The sequence below is a fragment of the Mercenaria mercenaria genome, chromosome 1 (assembly GCF_021730395.1).
Source record: "Mercenaria mercenaria strain notata chromosome 1, MADL_Memer_1, whole genome shotgun sequence".
In the NCBI taxonomy this organism is placed as follows: Eukaryota; Metazoa; Mollusca; class Bivalvia; order Venerida; family Veneridae; genus Mercenaria; species Mercenaria mercenaria.
In genome coordinates, this window is record NC_069361.1 from 6,731,254 (window position 1) to 6,758,394 (window position 27,141).

At 35.3% G+C, this 27,141-nt stretch overlaps 2 protein-coding genes and 1 long non-coding RNA gene across 4 annotated transcripts; 2 read left to right on the forward strand and 1 right to left on the reverse strand.

Annotated features, from left to right (window-relative positions):
* Nucleotides 1-1,186: 1,186 nt before the first annotated feature.
* On the forward strand, nucleotides 1,187-12,563 carry LOC123545072 (sodium-coupled monocarboxylate transporter 1-like). Of its 2 annotated transcripts, XR_008370255.1 has the most exons (7): nucleotides 1,187-1,758; nucleotides 2,289-2,356; nucleotides 6,800-6,851; nucleotides 8,766-8,846; nucleotides 10,005-11,410; nucleotides 11,640-11,769; nucleotides 12,047-12,563. XR_008370255.1 is itself a non-coding variant. In XM_045331350.2 (5 exons), exons 1-5 carry the CDS (start codon nucleotides 1,423-1,425, stop codon nucleotides 10,134-10,136), a joined length of 669 nt encoding a protein of 222 aa, XP_045187285.2. In that variant the 5' UTR covers nucleotides 1,187-1,422; the 3' UTR covers nucleotides 10,137-11,630. The 2 variants fall into 2 exon arrangements, 1 of the variants encoding a protein (XP_045187285.2); XM_045331350.2 differs by lacking the exons at nucleotides 11,640-11,769; nucleotides 12,047-12,563 and having other exon boundaries at nucleotides 10,005-11,630.
* A 768-nt stretch (nucleotides 12,564-13,331) lies between these two features.
* LOC123530919 (uncharacterized) lies at nucleotides 13,332-18,513 on the reverse strand. The gene is made up of 2 exons (XM_053522392.1): nucleotides 14,553-18,513; nucleotides 13,332-14,386 (listed from the first exon to the last, which is right to left on the reverse strand). Exons 1-2 carry the CDS (start codon nucleotides 18,511-18,513, stop codon nucleotides 13,332-13,334), a joined length of 5,016 nt encoding a protein of 1,671 aa, XP_053378367.1.
* Nucleotides 18,514-22,044: 3,531 nt separating this feature from the next.
* LOC128555671 (uncharacterized) lies at nucleotides 22,045-24,764 on the forward strand. Its single transcript, XR_008370256.1, has 3 exons — nucleotides 22,045-22,117; nucleotides 22,406-22,492; nucleotides 23,238-24,764. It is a non-coding gene; the product is annotated as an uncharacterized LOC128555671 (long non-coding RNA).
* Nucleotides 24,765-27,141: the final 2,377 nt, after the last annotated feature.

A 27,141-nucleotide genomic window follows, 5' to 3' on the forward strand; every position in this document is an offset into this window, starting at 1 on the left:
TATTATTATGTTGGTATGTTTGTAGAAACGAGCTCTCGGCCGTAGAAACTTGCATGCACAATAGATTTGTTGGAAATAACGACGCATCGACACAAATTTAGGTCATATGGGAACTTCCTAGCTTTGATTGTGGAGGAAGCTCCAGGTGGCCCTCCGTGCATTATTTCATCACGGGCGGCCATAGCACCACCGAACTTCCGTAAGCCAGCTGGATGGCTTCCTTACATGGTCTCACATGACATACACAATAGAATCTCTCTCGCAAAATGATTCCCCTGAAGTGATGCTCTAAGTCTAAAACATTCAATTTGTATACATGTATATTAAATATAAATCATTGGCTAGACTTTTTGTACTAGTTATCATGCTGGCTTTATGAACAATTTATGGCTATATCCAAGTACCAGTTCATTGCTAAAGATATGTCCAAAGAGGCACTCGGGGTCTTCCTCCCAACATTAAACACTGTTAAAAGCTGGATAGTTCTTTTGAGACACAAACACGAACTTTGATTGATCACATTATATTAAACTTTCTTAACATTTCAGAGTTTACCTGCATATTTTTTTCTATGGCATTAATACACTTGCTTCACTTGCAATATTTGAATGTTTCTACATAAGTTTGTCACCTTGGAATTTTTGTTCTTGTTAGACATTTCTATGCGTAACTTATCATATAGAAAACTTTAACCAAGGGATGTCAAATATACACATATCCGTTCGTTTTGTCCTCGCTGTCAGTTTGTGTACTCGTGCTTGCGTGTGTGCTTGTGTGTTTCTATCTGTGGCAGGCCTTTTACGTTTTTTCTACGTTAACGATTATATATATATAAAAACAATAGACAAACACAATCTGTCTAATATTCAAAAACGAATTTGATAATCTCATTAAGATGATATTGTTCAAATGAAGAACTTAAACAGCCACCTAACCATCTTAGGCTTTAGATTTTATTGCATTTTTAGCATTTTAAGCCTTAAAGGCTCATGCCCAGGTACGCCCCTGTTAGTATACTAAATATGTTCACTTACGACTTCATTTTCGCGGGATTCGCGATAGATATGATTCCGCAAATATTTGTATCCGCGAAAATGTCCACGTTTTGAAAAACACGAAAAATAGTATCCGCGAACATTTCTAGGATTACTGTATACAGCCTTAAGTAGTAAAAAAGTAAAAAGAAATATTTAAAGTCGGATATTACAACAATAATGCATATAACGTCTGCATTTGTTTTATTTTTATGTGAAAGGAAACAAACTCTAGGATGATGTTTTGGCTCGGGCCTCTGTCAAATAACAAGATAAGGTGTGAACTTCTAAAGTATTAGGACAGATCTTACTTATCTTTTAAAAAAAAGTATACGTCGAGTTGATGAATACATTTTGTTACTTATGACTATTTGATAAACCGACAAAAATGGAAAGGTTAAAATTTCACACTGTAGATTATGTGGTAATGGTGATATTTCTTGCTATATCCTCTGCGATTGGAATTTACTATGGTTTTTACAAGAAACAGAGGACAACAGAGGAATATATTCTTGGTAATCGGCAGAGTCATCTTGTTCCAGTTGCTCTGTCGTTAGCAGTCACTTTTCAATCAGCAACATCAATTATAGGATTACCAAGTGAAATCTATCTGTATAACATTATGGTGTTTTATATAACATTTGGAATTTCTATTGCAAACCTTATACAGGCCCTTGTCATCGTGCCTTTGGTACATCCACTAAGATTGACGAGTGCATATGAGGTATATTTTCGTTTTCAAAAAAAAAAAATTAAAAAAAAAAAGATTTGATATAGATCTATTGTTAATTAAATTTAGGGTTATCATATTTTAGTAATCTCTCTATAACTTGAGTATTTATAGGAACATGCGTAATAATTTTAGAAGGATTATTTCATTCCTACATTGCTTATCTTGATATCAAGAAAGTTTTAAAAGAGACAGATAAAGTATTTTTTACTTACCTCTTTTCATAATAATAGCAAGTTTTCAAACAGGTTCAGTCAAAGCTTGATTCATAAAAAAGAGACAGATAAAGTATTTTTTACTTACCTCTTTTCATAATAATAGCAAGTTTTCAAACAGGTTCAGTCAAAGCTTGATTCATAAAAAAGTTGCGATTATTTGTTTCAAATTGTTTGTTCTTTCTGGTAAATCAATTTTAAAATGAAAATTAATAAAAAATTTAAGAATATATTTCGTAAAAAGTGAGGAAGTATTTGTATTGAGCAGCATAATAAAATTGAAAAATGTGTTTTTTTTCAATACTGCAGTATCTTCAGCGTCGTTTCCAGTCTAGAGCCGTGCAGCTTCTTGGAATGTCTATGGCATGTTGCAGACGGTAATTTTATTACATTTTTGAACATATACAGCTTAAATAGCGTATTAATTTGACAATTTATAGCAGCCGGAGATGTCTTATAAAAGGCTGAGGACTGTGTTAAACCAGTAGCTAACTGTCTTATCGAAACTATAATTAAAATTCAAATTGTTCTTAAATATGAGGATGTGTTAATGAAGTTGTACAATTATTATATTTTTTATCAACATGTGAAGTTTTGTATTCTCACCTGGTCATCCACCCGTTCCTCGCCCCTCCCCAATTTTTTAATTACTTTTTTTTCTATTTTTTTCAAACCTTCCATGAATATTTCTCAACATGTGAAGTTGTAACATCCCCCACCACCCCATTCCAGATTTTTAATTGATTGTGCTCATCTGTTCTTTTAAGTTTAACTGCAATGAAATTATTTGCTTCCTAGTAAATCCTGATTTGTTTTGCCGGATATATTTCTTTGCCATTCCTCACCACAAACTCATTCGGCGGGGGCTACCAATTAATCGAATGTGCTTGTTCAAATAGTTGTATGTACAAAAATGTTTAATGAGTACCATAAAATTAAACGAGAGGGTCATGATGATCCTAGATTACTCACCTGAGTAATTGGAGCTACATGTTTCAAATGACAAACTGATGCAAAAATATTAAGAAAGAAAGAAGGTCAGTAGGTCACATTTATGGCCACTGAAAGTCAGTTTTCAGATCGATGTGCAAAATTGTACATGTCCAAATTTCATTTCAAGACTGCTTCTTAAAAAAAAGAAAGAAGGTCAGTAGGTCACATTCATGGTCAATGAAATTCAGTTTTAATATCAATCTGCAAAACTGTACATGTCATCCAAATTTCAAGGCTGTATCTTAAAATACAAGAAAGTAGGTCAGTAGGTCACATTTATGGTCACTGGAAGTCAGTTTTAAGATCGGCGTGCTAAATTGTACATGTCATCCAAATTTTAAGGCTGTATCTTAAAAAACAATAAAGTAGATCAGTAGGTCACACTCAAGGTCACTGAAAATCAGTATTTAGATCGGTGTGCAAAACTGTACATGTCATCAAAATTTCAAGGCCCTATCTTAAAAAAAAAGAAAGTAGGTCAGTATGTCATATTTATGGTCACTGAAAGTCAGTATTAAGATCTGTGTGCAAAACTGTACTTGTTATCCAAATTTCAAGGCCGTATCTTAAAAACAAGAAAGTAGGTCAGTATGTCATATTCATGGTCACTGAAAGTCATTTTTAATATAGGTGTGCAAAACTGTTCATGTTATCCAAATTCCAAGGCTGTATCTTAAACAATAAGAAAATAGGTCAGTAGGTCAAGGTCAAGCGACCCCTAACACTTAGGATCATCAGGTAATTATAATTAAACAGTCTAGAAAATATGATCTGATAATTTTTAAGTATTTTATCCTTATTAATTTATGAATTATACATATAACAAGTGACCCCCTGGGCGAAGCCTCATTTCACCCCAGGGCATAATTCGAATAATCTTATTAGAGATCAACTAGGCAATGATACATACCAAATATCAAAGGCCTAGACCTTGAACATTCAGACAAGAAGATTTTTTCCCTATATAGTCTATGTAAAACTTTGAACACCCTGGGTGTGACCTCTTTTCAACTTAGGGGCATAATTTGAATAATCTTGGAAGAGGACCACTTGGCTATAAAACATACCAAATATCAAAAGACTGTGCCTTCCAGTTTCAGACAAGGAGATTTTTTAAAGTTTTTCCTAAACACGTCTATATAAACCATGTGACCCGGGCCTGGACGGATATATATTTGACCCTAGGGGGATAATCTTAGTACAAGACCACTAAATGAGGTTACATACAAAATATCAAAGCCCTAGCCACTGTGGTTTTGTGCAAGGAGATTTTCAAAGTTTTTCCCTATATAAGTCTATACAAACCATGTGACCCCCGGGACGGGGCCATATTTGACCCTAGGGAATAATTTGAACACACTTGGTAGAGAACCACTAGATGATTCTACATTATAAAAATAGCAAAGCCCTAGGCTTAATGCTTTTGGAAAAGCCGATTTTCAAAGTTTTTCCCTATATAAGTCTATGTTAGCCACGTGACCCCCGGGGTGGGGCCATATTTGACCCTAGGGGAAAATTTGAACACTCTTAGTATAGGATCACTAGATGATATCACATACAAGATATAAAAACCCTAGGCCCTGTGGTTCTAGATAAGAAGATTTTCATTGTTTTCCCTGTATAAGTCTATATAAACCATGTGACCCCACGGGACGGTGCCAAATTTGACCCGAAGGAAATAATTTTGAACAATCTTTGTAGAAGACTACTAGATAATGCTAGATACAAAATATCAAAGCTCTAGGCCCTGTTTTTCCCTATATAAGTCCATGTGATTCCCTCCCCCAGGACGGGGCCATATTTGACCTTAGGGGGATAATTTGTACAAATTTGGTAGAGGACCATTAGAAGATGCAACATACCAAATGTCAAAGTCCTAGCTACTGTGGTTTTGGACAAGAAGATTTTTAAAGTTTTTTCTTTCGGTTGCCATGGCAGCCAGAGCTCTGTATGGAATTGACTAATTTTTAATGAGGATCATGCAAGGAACATTCCTGTGAAGTTTCATCAAAATTGGATTGGTGGTTTAAGCTGAGATGTATTGACGGACGACGCCGGACAATCACTGACCACAAAAGCTCACCCTTAAGCACTTTGTGCTCAGGTGAGCTAAAAATGTACTTGAGCAGCGGGACAAGATTTGTGAAGAAACAATACTGAAAGATTAAAAAATAAGAACAATATAAAGATAATCATATTACAATTCTGTCGCTGTGCTGACGTGTTAAATGTATCTGTTTAGAATTCTTAAAGCTCGAAACTTTCTTTCTTTCCTTGGGATTTAAACACATGCTGGCAGAACGAAAAATGATTAAATGAAGAACCATTGAATGTCATCATGCATTAACATTACAAAAAGATGTTATGCAGCTGAACTGTAGATCAATGTTGCAGAGGCCAGACATAGTTAGCGTATATAGCAGCTTATACATGCTTTTCATTTTTGGACAAATCTGCACTTTTGATATACAGATATAAGGAGAATAATTTATTAGTAGTCGTATTTTATTAGGAAAATACATGTTTTCCGATTTTTAATTACTGATTTCTTTTACAACAAAATAATTCAGCCGATTTTACCTTACGTTTTATCATTCTTTGAGAGGAAACATATCAGACATACATTGAAGAACCTTTGTAAAATGAACAACTTGTGGGATGGATACTAAAATTTGTAAGAGTTACACGGACTCGTGCTCTTAATTCGTAAAATGGCAAAATATGCTTTTGCAGGGAGGTAATTTCTCATCCAAAACAAAGGTTCTACTGATGCAGACAAATAACTTGATAGTGAAATAAATCTTTAAGAACACCCTTTGTAAAATGAACACTTCGTAGGATAGATACTAAAATATGTAAGAGTTACAGGGACTCGTGCTCTTCATTCGTAAAATGGCAATATATGCTTCTTTAGGGAGGAATTTCTCATCCAAAATAAAGGTTCTACTAATGTATACAAATGACCTGATAGTGAAATAAATCTTTACGAATACCCTTCATAAGCAGGGAAGTCTTCCAAGCAAAATAGTAGCAAACTCGATTGAATTATCTCGTCATATCTTGATTCCGTGTTATATTTTTTTGTCATAGAGTCCAATAAATATTTTATCATATCTCCGCTTAAGCCTGTGCTAGGAGGCGTTATGGTTGTACAGGTCCTCTAAATGTACTAATACCTTCAGTTATTGCACGTCATTTTTATATAATTCCAGCCTGTTTGATACAAAAGAAACAAGCACTGACAGAAAGACATACATAATATTATGGACAACTGACAATACTGAATACAGAACAGCCCCTTTCATGATGATACGTATTTAGGCGACTAAAAAGCACTAAATTAAGTGTACTAATACTTTTGCAAAAGCAATCGAAAGATGATATATGTATATAAGGAAATAATTATATTAACATTTTAGAGTCTACTTGATCAGTGACTTTCTATCACGATATTTACAAGATACCCATGACAGTCCTGTACAAGTTTTGTCACGATGGAATCTATCATGTTAACTAAGATATATGTTTTTATCTTTTTTTGTACATGAATTGTTCAAAGGTTCCTGTATTTTCAGTGACAAACTAGTGACCAAAAAAGAATAGATGCATCTAGGTTTTAATGTAACGAAGACTTATTTAGAAGAAACGTTAGGTTCACTTAAACAATTTTAGGGTGATAAATTGTGTTGTTAGAATATGAAGAAAAAAATTATATTCTAACAAAGAACAATCTTGTTTTTCATAGGCCACAAAAATCATTCTTTTACTAAAATTGTTTAAATAGAAATAAACACATTGATGTACCATCGCTATGTTTCCTATTTCAGCTACTATATGTCAGCATTGTCTTGTATTCTCCAGCTCTGGCACTTGAAGCAGGTAATACTATAAATCTTTCGTTGTTGAACTTGGCGTTAATAGAGCATCAGGCCATATAATACTTACACGGAACACGGATCCATTTAAAGTTCAATCAAATAAATCTAGTAATACTTGAAACTGATAGTTAAGTTTGTAATTTGATATCATGTTTACTGTATGCAATTATATACTCATAACATGCATAATATTTTGGATCCGAGGAGGCATTTGTCGAAGAAAAACTTTCAACGAAAATATCCAACTGATGATGTTAGTTCTTCCAGTTGGACCTTTTCACCTTGATATCGTTGGTCGCAGGAAAACGTGCTTTCAATGATCTATTTACAATATACGGCCGTTAGCATATGAACACATGAGATTTCTTCTTGTCGTTCGCGACTACACTGTCAGACCGGATGGCTGTGTAGTCATAGCGATATTGCATGGTGCTGTGGCTCGTTAAGAGAGTGCCAATGGCCCAGCATCTCTGTCTTCAACTCTCTAGGTTTCTTTCGGGCTTACCTCACCCTTAGTTCCAAGGTAAAACCCTATCCTGGGAACACAGGAGCTATTGTCCCATAGCTTGGGGTCTGTTCATAGGCATCAGGGCGTGTCCACACACCGGTGGGCTTGGCATGCCACATGTCTGGGGACAGACCTCCTCCGAGTCCCCTGCAGTTCTGCCTGAGACCGCAAGGTGCTCAGTTACCGTGTGGCGCCAACTGGGAGGCACTGAAAAAGAGCATGTCTGCAAAGAGGCTATGTACTGGCAGGGAAGACTTACGCACTCGGCTCCTTTTTCACAAGAAGGCTAGCCAGCGATGGAGGCTGAAAGCGGAAGGTGACAAGCACACAACACACAGCACACTACACTTGACGCATCAGCAGACCAATGCCACACAACACATTAGATAAAACATATTAATAAGTTAAGGGCTATTTATGTGCATTTACACGGGTGTAAACCACATTAGGGCCTTAAGCAAAGGTGCCAGGCGTATAAAGGCACAAACTAGCACTTACTTCTTATAGTGTAAATGGTTTGCTTTCAGTAACTAATGGTATTTTCAACATTTAAATAATACAGTCAGAATGATCAACACGCGTTCAATAGATATTCGCCTTTCGATAAAAAGTTACTTGATATTATTACACTAATGTTGTTTATGAGAACATTAACGCATTTGAGCCGCATCCGCAGTCTGGTCAGGATCCATACTGTTTGCTTTCAAAGCCTATTGCAATTAGAGAAACCGTTAGCGAACAGCGTGGAACCTGACCAGCCTGCGCGCAGGCTGGTCAGGATCCATGCTGGTCGCAAACGCACTATGTTAGTTTTCTTATGGTGCGGCTCATTTGTTTTTCTTTTCACACATGGTATATATTGAATGTAAATATTTTGAAATAGACTGTTGAGATAATTACGTAAAGTAAATAAACATAAAGTACTCTACGCGGCATACTTTTGAGACATGTATAGAATGGCCCGTGGATTATCAGTTATTTAAGATGTTGCTAAAAACAAAAGCTTTAAAATAGAGCCGCTGCAAACGTAATTTACTGATCGACATTGAAATATCGAAATAAGATAAAGGTTTGACCAGGTAAAAAACAGACATATTGTTGAGCCTTGATATTAGTTTTTGCTTGACTTTTTTTTTCAGTTGCTGGAATTTCAATATGGTTATCAATTGTATTGATAGGAGTATTAGGAACTGTTTACACTGCTATTGTAAGTTTAGTGTTTTCTTAAAGAATACGAGTACTTGTTATTTGATAATCTCACTTGTAAACCTTACATTATTCTTGTTTTTGTTTTTGCTTTATCTATATACGTCTTTAAACATTTAGAATATACATGTACTAATACTATACAGAATACTGTAACTGCTTTGACTTGACAATTTTAATAAAGGAATTTATTTCTACTAGGGAGGAATGAGAACAGTGATATGGACAGATATATTCCAGTTTGTTATGCTTTATGGTGGACTTACTGTGATCCTTATACTGGTAAGTGTTAGTTAGCCGTCATGTTTGACTTTTATTACATTCAGTTTTGAATAAGACGACGGATGTTTTATATAAATGGAAATATTTGGTAACTGCGTATATATAACAACCTTGATACTCAATTAAAGGCGTACAACTGACCTTTTCCATCTCCAGAAATCAAACAAAATAAAAACCTTATGAGCTTTGACTTTTTGTTTTCATTTTTGTACATAAAACTCGTTGTGTACATTTACAGCACTTGGTATTAATTATAAATGTTGATATCAAAATGTTCTTTTACAACTCTCTTCAGTCCATTTGTGTAAATGTCCGTTTGTCTCTATATGTTAATCATTTTACCATAGTATTGTTTTTGTGAACTTTACTACTCATTCAACCCGTTTATTATAGCTATCTAGCATGGTTATTGCGGAAAGCGATTTGTTATTAAAACATGCCGTCTTTAACGTTTTTTTACTGTTTTAAACCACACTGTTTTTGAAGAGCTTCATGCCATCTCCTGAGGTACCTTTTTGGAATTGCCATTGCGTTCCGTTATCAATGTAGTCCTAAATAAATTGCACGTTACAAAACATACAATACAAAAGCATACGTCAGCTTTCTGTAATTTCATCTCGGATCTTATTAATTGGATGCGTAAAGTTTTAAAAACATTGCCAGAAATGTAGGCCAATATTCTACCGGGGCTAACCTGTTGAACAGTTAAATGGCTTATAATTCCAACCAGTTTTAAAAAGAATAATATATCAAGTTGTCTTCCAGAATAATTCTGCCTCAGATATCAGAACTTTGTTTTGTTTGTCTTTTCTTCGAATGTACGAATCAATCGTGTTTAATCCAAAGATTGCGTTCAACAACAGGACGCCATAAACATTTAATGAATGTTTTTACCTTTGCCGTCAGACAGTCTTTAAGATACTGTCACATATGTAAAAAATACATTCCTTGATTTTGATATTTCTATGTATTTGATACTTTCTCTCCCCCGCCCTCTCCTTTTGAAAATGTCTAAAGTGTGTGTCTTTTTGAAACTACATGGCAGTATAATAATAATAATAACACTCAACGTGTGTAAGCTAATTGGAAACAACAAGGAATAACAAAACGCACTTGTTTATCATGACTACCTGCATCAAAGATGTGATTCTGTTTCAGGGTGTAAAAGAAATAGGAAGTTTGCGAACAGTTTTTGCTTTGTCATTGGAAGGTGATCGGATGAAATTTGATGAGTATATATCTATGCAGTTTTGCAATATAATTGGTCAGCATTGTATTACATTGCTCTGAAAACTTGACGACATATGCAAATTTCGTGTTTAAACTCTTCTAGTTAAAACATTTTAATATGTTATCTTCCGTTGCCGTTAAAGAGGCGACATATTTTATTTCTTTCTCTACATTAGGTATTGCAGAGACTTATTTGTGAAAGTCCTGTACCTAAAATATGTTGTCATCTTTGCCGACTGGTTAACACCAAGTTCGAACCAAATGCTTCCCGGCGCTGTTAGTTGGATAACGAAATAAACCAATGAAATCATACTTTTGAAATATAGAATGCAATAAGGAAAAGAATAGCAGACGTAAAGTCTTTTCAGAAGAAGATTTGATAGCTAAAACAGCCCCCCATGCCCCTAACATAGGTTTAAGGAGATAGGTTACCTTAATATGTGTATGTGCGCATGTCCAACTGGAAGCTAACGTGACGATTTACGACGACGTTTACGACAAACTAAATGTGTTTGCATGTCCATTCTTCTGAGAAAAAAACATGAACCTGCCTCCGATCTGATGCTTAATATTTCAATAATGTAGAAATAATGAATAAATTGCCACATAAACGCTTCAAAACATTGTTGTCTTAAAATGACGTCATTAGCGTCATGATGTTACGTGTCAGTTACCGCGTAAAATTAATAGGTTATATTTTGAAAGTACGTAATTCTGTGCATTTTCTTTATTTGAACTATTTTAAACAGCCATTATTTGCTGAAATACTTTTTATGAGTCTTATAGAATACCTAGGGGTAGGGTATAACATGTACAGAGTCATTTTCTTTCTGATCTGGCGCCAGTGAGTCTTTCGCTCTGAATAATGATCAATATTTTGCTTCTTTTATGAAGAGAGATAAACGGAATTGAGATTTTAGCAGTTAAAACATTAAATTACACAAAATACAAAGAAATTTAAAAATTGCTGCGGTTCAACTAATCTGAATTTACCCTGGTAACAAGGTAACCTACCTCCTTAAACCGATAATATTATAAAAGACCTTTAATAGAGTGCATAACCCCAAAGGATCAGACATGATTTAAACGTTGTAAGACTTTTCTGTGTTTGTTATTGTTATGCAGATGTCCTTTTTTTAAAATCAGGAAAACATACTGATATATAACCTATGGAAGTAAATGTGATAGTTTGTTAGAATAAACCCAGATCCTCGTGTACGTCACACAGTGTGGGGGTGTGTAATTGGTGGGGTCTTTAATTGGCTTCCAAACTGTTGCAACCAGTCAGCCATACAGAGGATATCTTCCATAGAAAAAGCTAAAGATGCTAAAATGTAAGTAAAGCATTTTGTATGTTTATGGGTCTGGGGTGATTCCTACATAATATTTATTTTCTTTCTGGATTTAGCTTTCTTGTTGTTATAGATTTCATTTATATAAAATTTGCGAGTCTTTAATTAAAAAAAAATCTTATTGACAACAGACTGTCATTTCGTAATTCGCTTAAATTTTTTTTCACTAATTTTACACTACATAAAATTCATATTTTTCTAATACACACAGTGCTACTCTTCTGAATATACCACTGGGGATAATCTTCGATTTGATTCTTATTCTGACTGGTCTGGCCGCATACATCGTTATAAAAGCTTGTAATCCGCTGGGTAACAACCAGTTGTCAAATCCGAACCAGGTACATTAGATTTAGATATTACTAGTAGGTAATAATTGAATATTTGTTCCTGATGTGGAGTAAACCAACTGCTTGTCATGTCTTTCGAAAGTTGAATAGATATTTGATGCATTAGCACCAGGGGATATCAAAGTAATTATAGAAAAATCCTGATTCCGGAATATAAAAGTGGATTCAAGAACATATATTTTTCTCCTTGGCATCTTATAACAATGCGAAAGTAGCTTATTTGAATAAATACATTATGGAGCTATATTTGACATTCTTTGAATTTCAGTTGAAGATATACTTTGTCATGAAAGTGTTAAACAGTGTACCAGGACTGGCTGGAATATTTCTTGCAGCAGTTTTCAGTGGAGCATTAAGGTGAACACTTAAAATTAACATACTTTTGTTTCGAATAAATTTGTATACTAACACTTATCATAATACCCTGGTCGCATATTATACACGGGCACCGTCAGATAAGACAGCTAATGTGAAATTTAACAATGAATGATTTTTGTCGAGCCCGCTTGCGGAAGCGAAGGCATAGTTCTCCAAATGGCTGTTCAGTGTATGTATGCGTGCGTGCGTGCGTCCGTCCGGATTTGTTTGTCCGGACCATAACTTCGACATGCATGGAGCAGTCTCGTTTATATTTGGCATGAATGTTAACCTCAGTGAGACGGAGTGTCATGCGCAAACCGCAGGTTCCTATCTTAAAGGTCATACTGAATGTATTAAATAATGAAATGCGAGATTTATGATTTTTTGTAACGAGTGTAAAAAAATCAATATTTGAATACACACTTGTTATATTTTTTTACCTCAATTTATTTTTCTACGGAAACATCAAAGTACCTTTTTTCTGAACTTTTTATAGATCAAGTCAATTCGACCAACTTTTCTTATACATAAATCGATTTTAACGTAAAAGCTGTTCTATATTCTATATACTATCAAAGGGCCGATAAAACACTAATTTCACGAAAACGACTATTTGTTCAACCACGTTTATTTTTTTTTATTTCGATCAACTCGATTAACCAAAAAATTCGAACAACAGAATAATGTTCTACAAAAATTGACCATTCATCTTCACAACATTCCCCCCTCCTTGATAGCACATACATTGTAGCTAATCAACAAATTCTAATATATAATGTTCTTTAGCTTTTCTTAGTCAGTTCAACAAAATTATTTATTATGCAATTAGTTCTATTAAGTTCTGTTGGCTTTAACAGTTTAATGGACTTCTAATGGAACATTTCGAGTTGCATTAGGAACTTGTATGATTATTTCCATTTTGAATATGTTGGAAAGTGTAGGGATTATTATGCCCTTTAACACACACTTTCTTTTATATACTATACAATAAACAGTTTACACACTTCTATTATAGCACAGGGATTATTATGCCCTTACAAGTGCTAGTTTATAAACTATTCAGATTAATTAACATTGCTTTTCTGTATGCTTCACTTTGGTTTATGTACGTAATTTAAATACATGTACCGCGAAGTTTAAAACTGTCATTCACTATGTTTACTGCTCATTTCCTTGTAATAATGCTAAACGTGTTATTTTCCAATGTGAACCTCAGCTACTCGAACATGACCATCCCGTCCTGGAAATACCTTCGTGATTCGCCCAAGATGCCACTGACCTCTCGGAACGTCTGGATCAATGACCATAACGATATCCCCGACTGTGAAATCTCGAGTACCCAGAAACCATTTATTGCGTACACCAAGTGTAGGAAGATACTCTTGGAGCCAACGTTTCCAAAAGTGTCTTAAAAGTTCTTGAACGAAACGCCATCTACGTTGTAGATCTCTAGAAGTAACATTGTTAATATCTGGTGCAAAATTGCCACCAGCCTGTCCATAGAGAAAATGATTTGGCGTCAAAACCGTGTTGTCTTTTGGATTCGAACTCTGATACGTTAAAGGCCTGCTGTTAATCAAGCCTTCCGCTCCAACAACTGCTGTTATCAACTCTTCATCTGTGATGTCCCCGTTTTTCAGTATGGCGAACAAAGCTCTCTTAGCGCACTTAACCATTGATTCATGAGCTCCGCCAAAATGGGGGGCATTTGGCGGCAAAAACTTCCAGTTTATACGTTTTTCATTAGCATAATGAATAATGGCGTCTTCATCCAGTTGTCTGTACAGTTCTCTCAATTCATTCACACAACCAACGAAGTTGCTACCGTTGTCTGAAACTATAGTGTCAGGAACACCTCTCCGACTGATAAATCTATACAGTGTGTTCAAGAAAGAGTTTGTGTCCATATTGTACGAAATTTCTAAATGCACCGCCCGCGTCACTAAACATGTGAACACACAAAGATAACGTTTGAGCCGAACTTTTCCACGACCTTGCTTAGTAACGAATGGACCCGCGTAGTCCACCCCTGTGTTTGCAAACGCCCTGACTGAATGACTTAAACGTTCAACAGGTAGTGGTGCCATTATTTGCTTGCTTGCCTTTGCTTTACGGCGTCTACATTCAGCACAAATGTTCTCCCACTGTCGAATTTCTTCGCGTGCCGATATAATCCAGAATCTGCTTGATAATGATGACAATGTTTGGTTTGTACCGCCGTGATTAACGAGCTCATGGTTCTGTTTCACTATAAGTTTTGTGATACTATGTTTTCTTGGCAGAATAATTGGGTATCTAACGTCATATGAAATGTAAATCCGCGTATTTTAGCCTACTATTACAACGCAGTAGACCATCTGTATCTAATATGGGATTCAGCGGAGCCAATTTGCTGCTATTAGGAATAGCTTTACCTTTCGAAATGCACGTATATTCTTGTTCAAAACATTCAATTTGGGCTATTCTTATAAGTCTTTTCTCTGCCTCGTCGATTTCACTTAAGCACAGTTCTTTTGACAACCTTCTATCTCTCTTTGACATTTGACAATTGTCTATGAATCTATTAATCCATGCACTAATTCTAACTAAATGATTCCAGTCTGAATAGTTAGTAGGATTAAGCCTATCCTCTTCTTTCGTAGTAATTACAAAATTGTATTTCTTGTCAGTTTTAGATTTTCGTTTCATTTCAACTTTCACTTCTTTAGTCATTTCAAACCTATTTTCCGGCCAGTGTTCCTCTGCGTATTTTAGAAATTCTGGTCCGTGCCACCAAAACGAACAATCTGACAATTCTAGAATCAAACTTCCTCGCGATGTCAAATCTGCTGGATTATTTACTGTTGGTACGTGACGCCACTGACTTGGAGATGTTATTTCATGAATTGACCCTACACGATTTGCTACAAATGTTTTATATTGTCTACTTGCTCCATGAATCCAGTAAAGCACATTCATACTATCCGACCAGAATACCACGTTTTCAACTGGCATGTCCAACACATTACATATTGCCTGTGTCAACTGTAGTCCAAGGCTAGCAGCTAACAATTCAAGTCTAGGAATACTTATGGATTTCAAAGGAGCGACCCTGCTTTTCGAGGCTATCAAATTCACAGTCTGTCCGCTATCTCCACCGTTTACAGAATATACAACTGCCCCATATGCCTTAGTTGACGCGTCGACAAAGGTGTGTAGTGTACTATCTATCCTTATATCGAGACACCTTGGCACTTGTAGTTCATTTAACTGTTCTAGTTCTGAAAACCACTTTTTTATTTCCTCAGACAACTCTTCAGGCAGTTCATCATCCCAGTCTACTCCAGTCACCCATATGTCTTGCATAATCATTTTTGCGCGCACAGTGAACGGAGTGAGAAAACCTAGTGGATCGAACAATCTTGCTATGTTTTTCAACACAATTCGTTTGGTTAACTTTTTTCCCGAGACAAGCGATAATGTGTTACTGAACGAAAACACATCTTCTTGAGAATCCCAACTTAAACCTAATGTTTTAATTGCTGGTAATTCACTATTTGCCTTAACCTCAGCTTTATATGCTCTTTCATCTTGAGGTATTTCAGCTAAGACTGCAGTTGAATTTGTCATCCATTTTCTTGGGTTCATGCCTGCTAACTTCCATAATTCTGACAGTTCATGATAAAGATTCATTGCTTCATTTTCATTTCCTACAGAGTCCATTGTATCGTCCATGTATGTAGATTTCATCACACTCTCTGAAGCTCGAGGAAACTGTTCTTTAAAAGCTTTTGCATTTTCTTGAGCTACAAACTGAGCTAAGAAAGGAGACGCATTTACTCCAAATACTAATCGATTGAATTCATACTGTTCTGGTGGGTCACATTTTGAATTCCAAAGAAATCGATGGAAACGTCTATCAGTTTCAAGGATACCGACTCGAAGATACATTTCTGCTATATCGCAAACAATAGCCACTGGCTTCTTTCGAAAACGGAGAAGAACATCAAACAATTCATTCTGCAGTTTTGGTCCAGCGTAGACTACATCATTCAGACATACATTCTGATACTTCGCGGAAGCGTCAAACACGATACGTACTTTTGTTGTTTCCTTTTCAGGTCTAATTACTGGGAAATGTGGTAAATACCATGACTGGCTATTTTGAGGCACAGATTCAGTTATCTTTGTAATGTACCCTTTCTCTTCATAGCTCTTAATTATCTCACTGTATGCCTTGCTAACTGTTGGGTTTTTATCGAGCCTTCTTTCAGTGTTCTGTAAACGAGTCAATGCCATGTCATAATTGTTCGGCAACTCGACATTATTCTCTTTCCATGGTATTCCTATTTCATACATTTTTTCTGTATACTCTATTGTATCTTTCGCTTTTCCAAGAGCAACATTTTCTTCTTGTGACAGTTCCGGTTTGTCCACTTTTACATGTTCTATTTCCCAAAACTGCTTAATTGTTTCATCTAATGTGCTACCGAAAAATGTGAAGAAATTTTTATCTTCTTCAATACTTTGCGATACGACTGGTCCCACGCATGTCCAACCTAGTGGCGTTAATCTTGCGATAGGTTCTCCTGGCGCTCCCTTAATTTCATTCAATGACCTGTGCAAATCTGAATAATCGATGCCGATCAGTAAATCTACTTTACTTTTCTTTGTAATGTTTGGAAATGGTATTCCCTTCAAGTGATCCCAACTTCCGCAATGTTCATTCCAGTTAACTGCTTTCAACGATCCAGTTACATTTTTAGTAGTGTTTGCTTCTATGTTCATTTTTAGCTGTCTATTTTCACTTTCAATACAAAATGCTACTGTTTTAGTCGAAAAACTCTCTGTCATACCATTTAACAAATTAACTTTCACGGTTTCCGACTCTCCATCTAAACCTAACTCATATGCAACATCTTCATTTATGTAAGTTTTAGAACTTCCATCATCCAATAATGCATTAATTTTCAATGTTCGCATTTCAGTTGATATAATTACTGGAACTGTTCTCAAAGCAATTTTACTATTTGCTTGTCTGCTGGTAAATGCTTGTTCATCTGTGTTTGTACCTGAAGTAAATTCTTGTGCATTTACATTCAAACTAAAGCCCTGTTTTGATTGGTCATTGGTTGAGTGCAAAAGTTTATCATGTGTTTTCACACACCCGTCTATGTTACATTTTCGGTAAAGACGACATTCATTTCCTCTGTGATTGTTCCGTAAACATCGAAAACATAGGTGTTTTTCCTTTGCCATCGCCCAACGACTTGGAACATCCATAGCTTTAAATTTTTCACATTGGTGTGTCTCATGTTCATTGTCACATACCCCACAGATTTTCTTCTTTTTCTCTATTTGTGGATTAGCATAGTACGATCGTGTTCTAGCACTTGATTTCGGTGAGTATTTTTTCTCGTTTTCTGACCTAAGTCCATGAATTGTTTCTGAAGCAATAGTAAGGTACTGACTTTCTTGAATCACCCAATCCTTTAACTGTTCAAGTGATTCTTTCTTTCCTGAACTTCCTATCCACCTATGGTATCTCGCTAACAAAGTTTCTGGCATTTTCTTTTGAACACGCATGTACAGTGCTCCATCATTTATATCTCCATAATTTTCTTCTTTCATATTTATTATGGCAATGTCTAAAATGTCCGCAAATTTTTCAATCTCTTTAGCATTTTCAACTTTCATAGGTGGGAAATTTTCTAATTCCTCCATAAATAGCGCGATTCTTCTCCTTGTGCCTCCATATTTTCTTTCAAGCCTTTCTTTTGCTTTTTCGTAGGCTACTTCTGAATGTCCTAAGCCTTCTACCGTTTTCAAGGCTTCTCCTTTCAAGTACTGTCGCATTTGTAAAAATTTATATTCCGGTGACGCATCTGTACTGTCAATGCAAGCACTGAACGCTGCAACCCAAAACGGAAAATCTTGCTTATTTCCATGAAATACTGGTATCGCGACTCTTTTCATCTGGCGTGTTAAGTCTAAATCTAGTTGCTTTTTATCACTTGTGTCTTCACCTGCATCTGACACTACTGTTGTTTCATTCTGCAAGGCATGATAGTCCTTTATAACTTTATCGTACTCTTTTTCAATAGCTTCAACTTCCGACATAGTAGAAACCATTTCTTTTGTTTTCGCTTGCAATTTGTATTCATTACATACTTCTTCTATTGCCTCCGTGGCACCATCCATTGCAGTCTCTAATTTGTCTATTAATTCTTTCATTAGATCTGTGTCCGGTGTTTCATCATTCATCTCATCTATTAATTTGTTTTTTGTTCGTGTGAATTTTGCTTTACACCGAGATTTTTTCATTTTCAGTTCAACAATTTTTGATGCATCTTCATGGCTTTTAATAGCCTCTTCAGCTTTCTCCAGCTCAGTCATCTCGATTTTAGTTTGCAGGCGTTATATGTTCAAAAAATCTTGTTATTTCACAAAATATTCGAAATATTCTTCCTGTCCGATTACTATTACACTTATTTTGGAGCGGCGATTTAACACCCTTCTATACAGTTTCTATAGTCAATTTTCTTACAAAACAACCTCGCTCTGCTACCATTAAATGTTCTATATTCTATATACTATCAAAGGGCCGATAAAACACTAATTTCACGAAAACGACTATTTGTTCAACCACGTTTATTTTTTTTTATTTCGATCAACTCGATTAACCAAAAAATTCGAACAACAGAATAATGTTCTACAAAAATTGACCATTCATCTTCACAACAAAAGCTTTATTACATTTGTTTAATATCAAAACAAATAATGGGATTTTTTTACTCCTTCGACGTTAGACATATGATAAGTTGAAATGTTAACTCTGTTTTAGTTCATTGTCTTCGGGAATAAACTCGATGGCTGCAAACACTCTTCAGGATATCCTGGCTAATCCATTGAAGGAAGCGTTACAGATCAAGAAAATATTAATTGCAAAACTATTAGGTATGTATTAACAGGCCGGTATACAGTAAATTTTCAGTCGAAGTCTCAGTGTTCTAGAAATATTTTGAATTAAGTTTTAAATACAGATTATGGCAAAACATGTCATTGACCGGATATTTACACCCCAACAACAACCAGAATATTTTGCGGAAGCTAATTGACATTTTTTACAATGAGGTAGATCATGACCGTTTTAAGTAATTTTTCCAGTCTGATCCGTATACATTTTTATTTATCAAAGATTGACGAAATGGAACACAGCAGGAGAAAAAGAATATTACGATAATGTCTCTCTACACTGTAGCAGTGTGTATATAATGTATATAACTGGACTATGATATCGATTGTCCGATTAGCTCAGTTGGTAGAGCATCCGACTTGCAAGCAGAAGGTCCCAGGTTCGAGTCCTGTATCAGGCTGCACATTTGTCCTCTCCTGTTACATTGGTCAGATTGGTGCCGGGAGTGTGGTGACTAGCCTTGGAATCTTAGAGCTTGGGTAAAGCAATGGCTGGGTTCTGGGTTTGTATTGAAAAAGTGGAGGGAGGAAGTGTGTAGCAGTGTGTATAATGTATATAATTGGACTATGATATCGATTCTCCGATTAGCTCAGTTGGTAGAGCATATAACTCACTGGCACCATAACAGAAAAGAAAGTTATACCCTACCCCTAGGTACACTATAAGAACCATGGCCTTGAAAGGGAAAATATACTAACCCATTTCAATCGCGCATTTTATACCTAAAACGCACAGTTCGGTAAATGTGTACTATGGATATTGAACAAGTGGTAATTTATCTTCCGTTGTGAACCTGTCACGTTTCTTCAACATTTCATATCTTAGAGAAACAACGCATAGTTTATAGCTTTTTTTTTCAACGTTGCAGAAAAACTTGGTTGAACTTCACAGTTCGATAAATGTGTACTATGGATATTGAACAAGTGGGAATTTATCTTCCGTTATGTACCTGTCACCTGAGAAACAACGCATAGTTTATAGTTTTTTTCAACGTTGCAGAAAAACTTGGTTGAACTTCACAGTTCGATAAATGTGTACTATGGATATTGAACAAGTGGTAATTTATCTTCCGTTGTGTACCTGTCACGTTTCTTCAACATTTCATATCTTAGAGAAACAACGCATATAATTTATAGTTTTTTTCAACGTTGCAGAAAAACTTGGTTGAACTTCCCTGAAGTTCCGGTCTAGATTACAAAACTATTCAGATTGGTTGATGTGAAAATGTCAGTCGTCGTTTAATTACACGTGTATGCTTAAATGTGTATATGCATCATAAATGTTCAATATGAATGAAATAAACAGTACAGATGTATACCAATGTATGACTTCAAATTCAAAATTATTACTAAAATGAATTCATTCAACATTTCGAATTTTATTGTAAAATTGTGAATATTTTGCATTCTGTTTTCGTTTACATTTTGCCTAACATGTGCACACTGCTGTGACCTCTAGACCGGATGTTCATTAGGGAAGTTCACGCAAGTCTTTTCTGTAACGTTGACGAAAGCGTAAAATATGTGGAGTATCTCTGCAATATAAAATATTGAGACAATGTGATTGGTGCACGATGGAAGATAAATTACCGCTTGTTCAATATGCTTAGTTGCTTAGTACTCATTCGCCGAACTGCGCGTTTTAGGTGATAAATGTACGATTGAAATGGGTTAGTGCACTTTCCCATTCATGACCATTGTTCTTATAGTATACCTAGGGATAGGGCATAACATGTACAGCAGCATTTTGTTTCTGTTCTGGTTTCAGTAATCTGACTTGCAAACAGAAGGTCGCAGGTTCGAATCCTGTATCGGGCTGCTCATTTTTCCTCTCCTATTACAACACTTACGTATCCGGTCTGTACCCTAAAAGCTCCGCTTTACAAGATAAACTTTTATTAAATGCATTCGAATTGCAAAATTTATCGGCGTTTCCCTGGACTGACTATGCTAAACAAATATTTGGTTGATAGATATGATATAATATACTTATCAGTGGTATCTCTTTACATGATTTTTGCACATTTCGCTCATATCCGTAATGGTCATTGTGGCTACAAATATATGTATGTGACATGGAAAAACTATAAAATCACGTGTATGTGTCAGTCACACTACACCGTATAGCGATAACGGACAACAAACGTATAGAAAAAAATGCGGCAGAAAGTTATCAGGTTACGAAAGTCATCCCCCGCTGCTGCTCGGTGCTCTCGCGATTGGTGTATGGGGCGCATAAAACGCACAATGACCGCAAGATTAACGCACATATACAGGACGAATACCGTTCAATTAATGGATATCACCGTACTAGTAACGGACTTGTACCGCGTAAAACGTAAGCGGAAGAGAAAACGCATGAGAAACTTACAAAATGTTCTTATCAGTTATCGTCCGTTGAACATACGTTACATCCGTTGCAAGTTCAATAGTAGTCCAGCCGTGAATCAGGTCCACCGGACAATAACGGATGCGAACCGGACAAGTACAGAATAGGGAACGCACGAGTAATGAACAAAACGCATAGGGGACGCACGAGTAACGAACAAAACGCATATCAGCGCATTGCTACCGTACATCTAACGGACAACTTTGTCCGGTGGTGTACGTTCTAAATTTTTAACATGCTCAAAACCTTCCATTGGATGGAACGAACGTCGCCGGACAAGGATCGCAGGCGCCGCATAATAAACGGAAAAGAAACGCATTCGGACGGACACGAACGGATTGAAAATTTTGCTATACGTTGGACGTCCGTTAACGCTATACGGTGTAGTGTGACTGAGACTTAAATAATAAAAACATACGTTTATATGTATTAAATGTCATTCAGAAGCAGATAAATCTGTAATTCCTTTACAAACTTTTTGAAGCTATTTTTTATCTAGGGTACATGTTTATTCCTATGGATGCAATGTGAATTAATGATAATATCATGAATATTTGTTCTCAAGTGCTTGTGTATGGCATACTGACAATCGCATTGGCTTACTTGTCCCAGTATTTGACTGGACCAGTTACACAGGTAGTTACGAAATGTTCTATTTTTAGATAATTAAATTCCTTAATATGAACTTTTGTCATCCATAAACATATCGGAGGTGTGATATTTATAGAAGGTCCCATAATATATAATTAAGAAATGGTCTTGAATGACAAAGGCTATAATTTGCTTCATGTACATGTATCCTTTGCATATAATTTCATCAAAATGTTGTAATATTGAATCAGTTCTTAATAATATCCTTCAAATGTATTCATAAACGCGTTTAAATTTCGAACTAAAACCAGTTTTATACTCTTATCAAAATAGATTGGACAGACAGCTTTCGGCGCAGCCGGTGGACCAGTTGTTGGCATATTTTTGCTGGGTTCTGTTTTTCCTCAGGCAAATAAACAGGTAATAGTGTGTTTGTTATGCTTTTGTGTTTAATACCAATTTGTTTTAATAATCCAAACATTGTTTATTGCAATCAATTTTCATCTATAACTGTCTTCTTTTTAATATTACGTAGGTTTATTTTTTCAGCAAATTGGGCTAGAAACATTGATTGCATATAGTTATCAAATCAATGGTATCAATGGTCAGATACAATAATTAATAAAGCTATAATGACACTTCTGTGTCAAAACTGTTGGTTTATGAATTTTCAACATCATAATGACACTTCAAAATTCAAGGTAATTGCATTTTTACAGGGCAAAATCATTAAACGTAGACTCAGTCAGCCCTGTTGTGTACTTCATCGCCTATTCATAAATGTTCAATCACTTCATCACGTTTAGTTAGTCATACACAGAGTGATATATCATAATTAACATCGCTGTGAAAAAAATGTTATGTTGTGTCTTATCTAATTTGCATTTCCCATTCTACAAGGGAAGTTACTAATAGATATCTTTGCTTATAAGTACCTGATGAAAACCTATACCTGAGAATAGAGTTGTCCTTCTTACGAACAGGTATTTAATAGTTTTAAATTTACGTTATTGATATGAACTAGACCTTCATAAATCCACATTTGTAAAGTAATTTTGTGTTATTTGGCGGACATCGAAATCAGTTTCTAGACTTTATTTATGTGTAATCTTTAATAGAAAAGGTATGATTCTATCTCTAGAACATGATATAAATTTGATTACAGGGAGCTCTTACTGGTGGAATCTGTGGTGTTGTAATAAATATGTGGATTGCACTTGGATCCTTCCTCTATGGAAATAAAGCTCCACTGTCAAAGCCAGTCACTATATCCGGATGCACCAATAATAAAACAGCATTTTCTGAGCCGAATGTAACTCTGCCGACCAGCAGCTATTACAGTTCAACATCTGATTTCTCTCTCAGTCCCCACTGGAATGGATCTATAACCGATGATATAGACAAGCAAGTATTATTCTCCAGTTACCGGTTAAGTAATCATTGTTATAAATTTGTTGCTATGGATGACTGCCACAGAAATCGTAGAAAGATTTTACTACAAGGAGTAACTGTTTTATTGATATGTCATTGCAATAATATTACATACGTGTATGTTTTGTCTTTTTCAATACACTGAATCATTTTTATCAAAACATAACTTCACAAAAGATATTTTGAGTGCATGTACTTAGGTCCGAAACATACTGAGTGGAGTAACCCATACCGATCACCGATATAGAACTTACGATATGTTTTAATAAATACTCATATCGGCAACATTTCTGCAAAACCATTAAAATTACGTCAACGTTAATTAGTTTGACGTCACACTTGCAACATTCAATTGAATGACATTAAACCTTATTGAGTAGCGCTTGTTTCATACTTACAGTTAATAAAATGCTTCTTGTAAAATTGGCGATTTCACAAGGTGCCTCGGCACACCCAATAGATTTTGTGCAGAATACCGAATAACTTCTTCATAAATTATATTCTGGAGATGTTTTTGTTTCTTTGTTCTTGTTGGGTTTATCGACGCACCGATACAACTATGCCATGTGGCAAGTTTTTTTTAGCTTTTTATTGAGAAAATTATTCTAGGCAGGAGTAAGTACCTGGTAATAACCAAAGACCTTCCAAAAACAAGAGGACCATGATGGTCCTGAATCGCTCACCTCTTCCCACATGACCCAGTTTTGAGTATGACGTCGTTTTTTCTATTATTTGACATAGTGACCTAGTTTTCGAGCTCATGTGAACCAGTTTTGAACTTGACCTAGATATTATCAAGATAAAAATTCTGACCAATTTTCATGAAGATCCATTGAAAAATATGGTCTCTAGAGAGGTCACAAGGTTTTCTATTATTTGACCTATTGACCTAGTTTTCAAAGGTACGTGACCCTGTTTTAAACTTTACCTAGATATCATCAAGATGAACATTCTCACTAATTTTCATGAAGATCTCATGAAAAATATGGCCTCTAGAGAGGTCACAAGGTTTTTCTATTTTTATACCTACTGACCTAGTTTTTGACCGCATGTGACCCAGTTTCAAAAGTAACCTAGATATCATGAAGGTGAACATTCAGATCAATTTTCATGAAGATCCATTGAAAAATATGACCTCTAGAGAGGTCAAAAGATTTTTCTAATTTTAGACCTACTGACCTAGTTTTTGACCGCAGTTGACCCAGTTTCAAACTTGACCTAGATATCATCAAGATGAACATTCAGACCAACTTTCATACAGATCCCATGAAAAGTATGGCCTCTAGAGAGGTCACAAGGTTTTTTTATTATTTGACCTACTGACCTAGTTTTTATGGCAAGTGACCCAGTTTCCAACTTGACCTAGATATCATCAAGGTGAACATTCTGACCAATTTTCATGAAGATCCATTCAAGGGTATGGCCTCTAAAGAGGTCACAAGGTTTTTCTATTTTTAGACCTACTGACCTAGTTTTTATCGGCACGTGATCCAGTTTCGAACTTGACCTAGATATTATCAAGGTAAACATTCTGACCAACTTTCATAAAGATCCCATGAAAAATGTAACCTCTAGAGTGGTTACAAGCAAAAGTTTACGGACTGACGCACGCACGCACGCACGCACGGACGACGGATACCGCGCGATCACAAAAGCTCTCTTTGTGACAGGTGAGCTAAAAACAGCTGATTAGCTTCCTCACTTAATAGAATTTTATTACCCAAACCAAGTTTTGAAACCACAGCGGTAAGGAAAGTTATTTGAAGTCAGCGACCTTAACCATTTTGAAACGTGTAGTATGTTGAGAGGCATTGAAATGTTTCACCTACGGTAGTTTATAAATTGCATTGCAGATTTTGTACTGTTCATTTAGAATGACTGAATAGCTGCAGTGATAGCAATATGTTGAAAATTTGCCGACAGAAGACAAATGCGAAAAGTAAAGGAAATAGTATGAGAAAAAGTGAAACATTACGCAACATGTGATTTAACATATTTAATTGTATTGTTCATTGTATATCTAAAGTGCTATCTTAAATGACTGTAAAAATAACTTAAAATAACGTCAGTTACTTTCTTTGGTATTTTCAATGACTTATGATGCTACAAACTGATATGCTGGATCGTTTTGATACATACATTAACCCATTTCTGAACAATTTAAAGTTATAATCACAGTCCATATCACTACCATATTTATGTGCTCATCAACTATTATAAGTCCGTGCCTTTTCGAAGAAATTCAGAATGTTTAATGTTACAGGCATTTGTTTTGTATTTAAGGTATCAACAAAGTTTTGACGACGACCATATTATTATTTATGACGTGTCTTACATGTGGCTTGGATTAATAGGATTTCTGATCGCCGTAATAATCGGATTGGCAGTCAGTTTTATTACAGGTGCGAATAATACCAACCTAAATATAAAACTTACGCCATTTATTGCTGATTAACATGGATTTTCTGTTAACATCTTAAGCATCCTTATGCATATATTACTTTGCTGTAAAACATTTCCACTGGTTGTTTGCGCGAGATAAGGAATATATGGGACGAAGCTAACAGTATATGCGGAAACGAATTACCCGAGCTCCTAATATATCCATTTAGAATCTTCTTACACAAATGTTATAAATTGATTAAAACCGACTTACATTTTAGAACGAACCGCTGGAAAGGTGAACAGAAATGCCATCATGACTTTTCATATGTGCATTTCCGGTATACTTTGTAGTGCAAAAAATATTTTCATAAATTATTTCGCATGCATTACAACATCGCAAGTATCAAAATAGAAAAAGTGGAATCTTCAAGACATTTTTATTATGTTTTACATTAGAATAGAAATATAAACATAAATCTGCTTCATAAAGTAAGATTGAAATACCATTTACAGCACGAGTAATATTACAGCCAGGGGTATACTCCTGTTTGGTGTGCAAAACATATTTGTTTGTTTTTGGTTAAACGCCGTTTTTCAACAATATTTCAGTTGAAAGAAAATATGTGTTAATGCATGTTTATTAGATGCCACAGGTTACTCATTACTACGCAACTCAAAGCATAGTATATATGATGAAAGGTATTTGCACTTAAACTTTTGAATAGCCCTATCACCATCGGGAAATATATAGATATGGGAATAGTATTTAAAGAGGGCGAGTATTGATAGACACGGTATAATACTAAACTTATGACTTCATTTCATTAGGCATGTATATGTACCTGCTTAATTTTCAATTAGTTTCCGGCCATTAAAAGATTTTCAATTTCCAGTTATGATTTGATTATTGTGGGTATAAATTAACTGACTTTGAAATATTTGTCAGTTTTTATCAATACAGATATTTCTGCCAATATATTAACATGGATAAATTATTGTAAGATAAAAGTGGCGTAGTTGTATAATATGTAGTACTATGTCTCATGAATAATTATGACATTACTGTTTTAATACTAGGTAAAGATAAAAATCATCCTACGAAACCGATGTACATCATTCCTATTCTACGACGTGTATGGACATTCGACGAGTCTACTTTGCATGGAAACACACGAATTGAAAACTGTTTAGTTCTACAAAATACAGAAATTTGTATAGAAAATACTACAAATAGACGATTAATTAATGACATT